The following is a 9,083-nucleotide window of genomic DNA, read 5'->3' on the forward strand; positions in this document are numbered from 1 at the left end:
AGACGAGCCAATAGAATCAATTAACTAATATCGTCTAAAACGAATAAATCTAACAACTGATAAACCTGCCAGCAAAAAGCAGAGACCACGAGATTGCGAAAAAAAAATATTTCAAAAAAAATAACTTATCAATTCCTGCAAAAGAAAAACGTAAGCTGAGATAGAAAATTTCGCGCTGACACTGAGAACAATCCGAGCCGATTCGAACCAGCACCTTTTACTAATTATCAATCAACCTGTTCTTAAAAATAATTACAATAATCAGTTCGGTTAGTGCAAAGCAATAAACATATATTTTGAGTTAAGACTGATGGAACCGTATTCTAAGTTCACCAAACAATAAGATTTCATTATTTAAAATTTGATATCTTTTAAAAATGAAAACAAAATATTGTCAAGTTATATTATGTATTTAAAATAAAAAAAAGTAAAAAAAATAGTAGTTACAAAAAAAAGAATTAAAAAATAAATATCTTTTTAACGTCGTTAGTAAAACATTAAACCTTAAATCCTAATCCCTAAACCCTAAATCCTAGACCCTAAACCCTTGAGTAAACCCTAAACTCTTGGGTAAACCCTAAACCCTTGGGTAAACACTAAACCCTTTGATAAATCATAAACTTTAAATAAAAAACACTAAAACCCTAAACCCTAAACCCTAAACCATAAACTCTTGAGTGTTTTAGTGTTTAGTGATTTCAATTTAGAGTTTAGGATTTATCTTAGAGTTCAGGGTTTACCCAAGGGTTTACGGTTTAGAATTTAGGGTTTAGAGATTATGATTTAGGGTTTAATGTTTCGCTGACGACGTTAAAAATATATATTTTTTTTAATTACTACTTTTATTTATTTATTTCTTTTTACTTTTTAATTTAAAAAAATATAATATAATTTGACAATATTTTGTTTCTTTTTTTAAAAGATATCGAATATGAAATAAGACGATCCTATTGGTTTATGAACCTAGAGGTTCACCCTAGGGGGTGAACCTAAGAATAAGTCTTATATAAACTATGGACAACTGAATATTGTAAAGAATAAAATTGATAAGATTATACCAAAGATTAAAAAAAGATGATACAACTGGAGAGTCGAGATATTATCTCTTTCCTTAACTCAAAATATGTCCCGTACTGCGATGGTTCGATAATGTAATGAGTCCCAGGATACAACTGCAAAAAATCTTCTTATTTGCGTCACTCTATCAGAAACCTAGCGAAACTAGTTTTGTGTATACTCTCAGACTCAAAAGAAAATTACGGAGAAAGATAAAAGAAATATGGAGGATTGTATGTTTTCTATGTGTTCTTTTTTACACAAGTGCTCCTATTTAAATGGAGAAAGTGTAACACCTTGTGAAATCATGGAGACCAATGCTTTCAATTGTAGTAAAGGAATTTAATTCCCATGACTCATTGTACGTTAGATATCAAATTCATAATGCATATTTGACCAAATCAGATACACCAATATACTTTACTAGGTTTATATTTTTATATTTAAGAAACATAAAAATATTTTATGAATAATATTTAAAACAGGTTAATTGATATAATATCTAATTAACATATTAAATCTAAATTCAAACCCAAATATCCAAAGTGACTCATTTGCTAAACTAGGTGGCTTTCACCTCGAGCAAGCGCATGGTTAGGTATGGGCATTCGGATCCTCGGGTTGGGTTCGGGTCGGGTCGTCTCGGGTCCGGGTCCTTCGGGTCGTAGAGTTTAGGACCCGATAGGGTAATTTGAAAATTTCGGTTTCGGATCGGTTCGGGTTGTCTCGGGTTCGGGTCGGGTCGGGAAAAGGATATAGGAACCGGTAATACCCGAGTATTTTCGGGTCATATAACGTTTTGGGTCGGTTCTCAGGTTTTCGGGTCTTTTAATGATTTTCGGATATTTTTAATGGTTTTCGGGTCGGTTTTCTTCATCCTCGGTTCGAGTATACAGTATTCGGGTCCATAATACCCTATATACCCGATATTTACCCTATATTTCTGTAAAACCTGAAATGAATTGTTATGTAAAAAAACCTGCAATATTTAAAACGAGCAATAAGATTAATGATTATAATCATTCTATGACAATTTTCAAACTTCATACTTTGTTAAAAACAACAAATTCATAACAATACCACAACTTAGTAGCAGAATCACAATATAAAGTTTTACCATAAGAAGTTTTAAACATGATGAGTGCAAATTCAAAAACAAAAACAACAACAACAAACCAACAACATTCAATAGTCTCAGTCTCGAACTTTTGACTCTTCTACCAGCAACATTCAACCTTGAAACACAGGTTCAAATTCTGTAACATAAAGATCAATGCAACAAGTTCATAACAATACCAAAATACAAAACATAATGCCATACGAATTAAAGAGTTTAAAAACCAGAATTATACCTCTCATAAGATCATCTTGCTCCTCTATCAGCTTAAGCATTTGTTCCTTTCCTTTGATTCCTTTTTTTTGAGTCTAATCTCGCATTTGAGCCACTGCTCCGTGCACATTAGTACTTCAATCATAAAATGCGTCAACAGCTTCTGCTTGGGTCTAAAATTCGTCCACTGGTGCTGAAGGCAGATTCAGATGCAACTGAACTCACTTGCATTGCAAGTACATCCTTAGCTAACGTTGACAGAACCGGATACTTTCCATTGTTAACCCTCCAGAAAGAGAGTATATCATACTCTGTACCACTCATAAGATTTTGAATCTCCAGATTATCTCTCAAATACATATCCAACTCACTGGTTTCTTCTTGAAATCCTGGTTCTTGAACAAGCTCTTTGTGGAAGTCATTCATGCTCTCATAAGCAAGGCCGTTACCAAGTACTGTCCGCTGAGAAACTTCCTCTCCTAACTGATCCTGTGACTGAGATTGAGAAGATGGTCCATGAGATTGAGAAGATGGTCCTTGAGATTCACCAGCACTACTGTTACTGTTGTACTGATCAAATAATTTCTTCAAAATTTCCTCGACTTGATCTTTCAAAAGAGTAGTCTGAACCGAGTCTTCTCCATACAGCTTCTCAAATAACTTTGTGGTAACCTTCATCTTCTTGGTTGGGTCAAGAACACTAGCAACAATGACAAGCTTATTCATCTTCTCAGGATTTGTTCCAAATGGATTCCAATACTTGCCAAGTTTCACTAAGATGTTTGCTGCCTTAGACCTTAAAATCTCATCAGGACCAGCAGTGCTTAAAGCACTAATGTTCCTTGTTACTGTGACGATCGCATGATACAACTTATGCACAGTAACATGATTTGTTGCAGACAGAGTCAAAGTAGCCTGGTAGAAAATAATTAAGAACTGGACTAACCTATCAACAGCTTCCCAATCCTCTTTACTTGGTGGTCCAACTCGTTTTTGTCCATCCACAATCTCTTTGAAGTAGTCGTTGTAGGGCTTGTCCTCAGCTTCCATCTTCTCAAAAGCCACCTTGAACTTTAATGCTTGCTCTAGCATTAAATAGGTCGCATTCCACCTAGTTTTCACATCCGAAGGTAAGCTTCCTCTCTGAAGTCTTCCTGACTCTACATGTCGCTCAAAAGAAATCTGCCTCTGAGTTGAAGACCTCACAAAATAAATGGCATTACGAATGGCATTGACACTGCTTTCTATCTCCAGCAAACATTCTTTAACAATCAGATTGAGAATGTGAGTAGCACACCTAAAATGTAGAAACTTTCCATCTAGAGCCAATGCATCAGCGCCATTTTTCTCAATAAAAGCTTCAGTAAACTTTCTCAATGCAGAAGTATTAGCTGTGGCATTATCTACAGTTATGCCATACACCCTTTTGATATCCCATTCCTCTAAGCAATCAAGAAGTACCTTATAATCCAGAAAAAAAAAACAAGAATCAAACTTGGGTTACATAACAACAACATGGACATTATCAACTTAATAAAAAACAGAAACAAGAGATAAATTCAGTTAAAAAAACTCAGTTAAATCCAATGAGCAAGAGACAAATTCAGCTAAAAAAATTAAATCCAATGAGCAAGAGATAAATTCAGCTAAAAAAAATTATATCCAAGAAGTACCTTAGATATTGTCGATCCTTTGTGATCATACACATTCTTGAATCCAATGATGAGCTTCCTCAAATGCCACGAGCTGTCTATAAAATGCGCCGTAATGACCATGTAACTGGCACCGGTATGAGGAGCATTCCAAATATCAGTCGTCAGTGACAGCCGTTGATTGTTCTCCTTCAGAATCTTCTTCATTGCCTCTTTCTTTTGCACAAAGGTCTCAACAATATCTCGGGTTGCTGTTCTTCTAGAATGAGGCACATACAACTTAGTCTTGTTGCAGAAGTTCCTCCAAGCTACGCTCTCCACCCAAGATAAAGGCAACTCTCCCACAACCATCATCTCATTTGTCTCGTGTCTGAAGACAGATTCAGATACTCTGCACACTCTGACGTTACCATCTTCTTCGACATCTAAAGCACATTAAGTATTATCTTTGTTCACAGCTAACCATGCTTGGTAAGCCTTGCACGCAAGATTCACATGTTTCTTCAAGCTTGTTGTTCCTGATCTTGTTGCACATGCCATCTCTTTCCCACAATAGTTGCAGATGGCTCTATCATTGTCTTCTCTCTTTCTAGTAAAGTGTTCCCAAACCTTTGACGTCCTCTTCTTTTCTGACCTGGAGCCACTGCAGTTTTCGGTTTTCTTTCGTTTTCCTTTGTTACGAGAGATTGGAGTCTCAATTTCATCTTCTGATATATCTACTTGTGGATCATCACCACAAGACGCCATCTGCATTATAGACAAAACAAAAATCAAACTCGGGTTATGTAACAACAACAACGACATGTTCTAATAATAAACAGAAGTTACATAACACAAGACTACAAAAGAAATAAACATCGAGTTTAATCAAACATTGAGGTTAATCAAGAAAAAATAAACTTGAAATGAAGATCAAGATCAGAGGAACAAAAGAGATAAATACAATTTAAAAAAACTATAAACAAGAATCAAGCTTGGGTTTAATCAACAAGAATCGATACCATAAACAAGAACCAAACTCGGATTAAAACAAAAGCCATAAACAAAATCGAGACTTACCCTAGTTTGATTTGTAGACAAAGCTGTCGCTGATGAAGAAGTGGGTAGGGTTAGGGGGTTTCGATGGAGAACTTGATTATGATGAGATTCCAGTTTGATAATGTTTGATTTCGGATTTATATGTTGATAGATCAATAAAGTAGCGACTCTTCGATTCAATTTATTTTTGGGGGAGTGGAACGATGTAGGAGGCGGTGCTGCATCGGGGAAGCTGGGAAGGGAAGAGATAGATGTAGGCTGGTTTAGATAGATGTAGGCTGGTTTAGGCTTGGTTTAGTGGAATTGATTCGGGTCTAAAATTACTCTATCGGGTATAGGGTACGGTTCGGGTCGGGTACTCTACCCGCGGGTCCGTAGTCTCAAGACCCAATAGGGTAATATGGTGCCACCCGAACGCGACCCGAACCGGGTTTTTCGGGTCGGTTCCGGTCCAGGTTTTCGGGTCCGGGTAAAATGCCCAGGCCTACGCAGGGTTAGTGGGTTTTCTATGTCATTTAGTTATAAGTGCATGTATTATATACAGTTTGCGTCTATGCGCCTTATATTGTTTTATAATTTGCACGTACTTGCAAGGTCATATTATTTGCATGTGTTATATTTGTATTTTGTACGTTTTCTGGTATTTGTAATTCATTTTCATATATTGATGGCACATATATGATTTATCTGTCAAGTTTTGTACAGTATAACTTTGTGTTCTTCTAGTCTTATCTTAATCTTTTCTTATGAATAAATTGCAGGTACCTGCGTACATCTCTGAGCCGGAGGTCAAAAGGGTGTGAATTTTAATTATAACATTAGAATCATGTAATGTCACATTAAAATAATTATGTCTCTTCCTATGTCTACATTTCCTTTGACTATAATTCATCCTTCACAGTACCACCTTTTGGTTTTAACTTTTCGTTGATGAATACAGCCATGTTCTGGGAGCTCAATTTAATTAATAGTTTTAACTGCAAATCAGACTTGTTAAGATACACCAAAAAGTAGTGAAAGCGAAAAGGGCTTGAGCTAGTGAAGCTCTATGAAAAGAGTTATTCTGCTTCTCATTTCTACCAAATTTGTAGAGAAATGTCGTCAGATAATCATTAACCTGTCATTAATAAAGATCAGGTCATGATTTGGGAATCACCTATCTTGGTTTTAGGTAAGATTTAATTCACATGTAGTTTAGGCTGCTCATTTTCCGATGCATAAATTCTTACAAATAAAATTCTCAAAGCCTTTGAAATGCTTAGCCAACTTCACGACATGTGCTTCTCAGTGCCTCAGAATTCAACACCATGGTTTATGTACCTGTTTTTAGTTTCCCCCACACGATCCATGAGTTTTTATTTCGGTTTTGATTAATAAAATCTTTGGTTTAGCAGAGTGGTCTTTTGGTTTTACTTACTTCAAGATGAACATTATCAGGACAGTTTGATACCAACTGATCAAAAGTCTTTCCTACCACAGTCACCACACTTTTTTCCTACAGATTTCGTCGGTTAGTTAATCTTAGTTAATATAGGGTCCCAAATATAAACATAAGCTGCACGTAAAAATATACACATGAAGACGAAATCAAAGAACTAAATCTTTCTGACAAGATTCAACATTTACTAAATACCTTCGGTTTAAGCCTTCTTGCAAAATCTTCAAGAGGTTGAGCCTGATTCTGAAGGTCATCAGCCTTGGCAAAGATATTTACCTAACCAAGGAAAGAAAAACAAAAGTAGGATTCAATCATAATCGGGAGAACATATAACCGAAACTGCTAACCTATACAAACTTATATGACAAAAATTCTAACCTGAAGTTAATATATAGGTCTGGAGTAAACTCAAAGAATATTGCTTTCGGTCAGTCTTGTGATCAACTAAAACTTGTTCTAGCCTAGAAATTCCAATATGTTCTCCATCTGATACGATACATCAGCATAACCACGTAATACTTGAAATTATTATTCCAATAAAACATCACAGTATCTCATCGAGCCATGGAAACAAAGTTTCGCGACATCGCTGAGAAAATCAACATTAGGCATAACTGGGAAGTAAAAATAGTGAGTGAAAATAGCGTTATTTGCCACTTATTTATAGTAGTGGGCCGATGGATACCTGAAACGGCAGAAGTGAGAAAAGTATGCTTAGTTCAACATAGTGAATACATTTATTAGAAGTGATGATAGATGTGACGGAGGCTGGGTGAACTCTTTTTTTTTTAGCAAAGGCTGGGTGAACTCCTGAAGCTCTAAATTAGGGTTCATACGGAACGTCAGCATGATTGACAGAGGGGCAAGAGTGATGATGATCCGTAATTTGCTAATTATCAATATTAGTGGGCTTGAATGATAACTTGGTCGATTGAGTGTTTTTACATAGGCCCATTAAAAAATAAAACAGATGACCTTCATAAATATATATTAGTTTCGGTTATCAATGTACAAAGCATCCTTTAGTCTAGTGGTATAAATGTTGGTATTTATATCACAGTAACTCGGATTCGAACCACATGCTTGGCATTTTTTACATTTTTTAAAAGTAGGGCCCACTTATCTGCTGACGTGTCGCATCAGGAATTATGCAACTGCCATATTATAATGTAGATATATTAGTTTCGGTCATCAATGTACAAAGCATCATTTAGTCTAGTGGTATAAATGTTGGTTTTTATATCACAGTAACCCGGGTTCGAACCACATGCTTGACATTTTTTATATTTTTTAAAAGTGGGGCCCACTTATCTGCTGATGTGTCGCATCAGGAGTGATGCAACTACCATATTATAATGTAGATTTCTATATTAACCAAACTAAAAGCTTTGCAAGCTTTGTATGTCATTCACTTTGGACCTCCATTTCTCATTCAACACAATTCCGATTTTGACCAACAAATACACTAACTCATAGTGTTCACAGTGACGATTATATCGTGCCCAAATTTTGGTCCTTCCGACAGACGTCTCCGTCAAAAAAACCATCGGAAAAATGGTCTACATCACTTTGTCAAAAACGAGTTCCAACACAGATCGATGATAGGCTCGAACAGGGCAAGTATGTTTCTTCTCTTGTCTTCTGATCTTCTTTTTGTTTAGTTTCCAGTCTATATGTTTGTGTCTGTGTGTGTTAGATTTGGGACACTGTTGGGAAAGAGATGTTATTACGTCTCGGTGTCGCTTTTTATACAGCTGCAGATTGTTGTGTGCTTGTTTATGATGTTAACTACCTCAAGTCATTTGATTCTATAGAGGTGCAGATTGTTGTGGCAGGTTCTTTTGCACTTTCTACCTTTCTTCTCCAATATTTTTCTAGAAAATTCTTAGGCTAGCCCACAGGATCCAACGGCATTCCCGTTCATATTGCTTGTTATTATTACGAATGATATAATATGATTATTATAACAATTGTAAATGTTTGTAATAACTAAGTGTTATGTTCCTTGTGTTGATAACATTAACTTTAGGTGTAGAGAAGAAAGCTAGACAATGGTGTGCTCACAAGGGAAACATATGCTATTACGAGACAACGGCTAAAGAAGATTACAATGTAGATGAATTATTCTGACGCAAAACTTGCCCTGGCCAATGAGGGCGACCAAGATACCTCTTATTATCCTAAGGCTAAAAAAGATTCTAAAAGGGTCGTGCTCGTGGATGATGAAACTGTTCCATCGAAACATTTTTCTTGAATTTGGCAGACATTTCCAGGGGATTCCAGAGTCTGGTTCGGAGCCTGAGCAAAGAGAAGGATGTGCTTGCTGAAGCGAAACATATGTGTTAGCTATGATTGATTTGTGCCATTAGTTTTCTTCAGTCTTTTGATCTTTTGGTGGTTCAAAGATTTGCTTGCACCAGTTGTTAAAGTAGTAAGAAAAACTCCGTGTAATATATCTCAAAGTTTAAAGTCTTACGGATCCATTCATCAGTGTCCCAAATCTAAAGCACACAGATACACAAACATATAACTGGAAACTAAAACAAAAAGAAGATAAGAAGACAATAGA

At 35.9% G+C, this 9,083-nt stretch overlaps 1 protein-coding gene across 1 annotated transcript; it reads left to right on the top strand.

The window, feature by feature from the left end:
• The first annotated feature begins 8,112 nt into the window (after positions 1-8,112).
• On the top strand, positions 8,113-8,644 carry LOC111213419 (ras-related protein RABG3b-like). Its single transcript, XM_022715171.1, has 3 exons — positions 8,113-8,130; positions 8,211-8,349; positions 8,544-8,644. Exons 1-3 carry the CDS (start codon positions 8,113-8,115, stop codon positions 8,642-8,644), a joined length of 258 nt encoding a protein of 85 aa, XP_022570892.1.
• The last annotated feature ends 439 nt before the right edge of the window (positions 8,645-9,083 follow it).

Source organism: Brassica napus, chromosome C1 (assembly GCF_020379485.1).
Source record: "Brassica napus cultivar Da-Ae chromosome C1, Da-Ae, whole genome shotgun sequence".
Lineage (NCBI taxonomy): Eukaryota > Viridiplantae > Streptophyta > Magnoliopsida > Brassicales > Brassicaceae > Brassica > Brassica napus.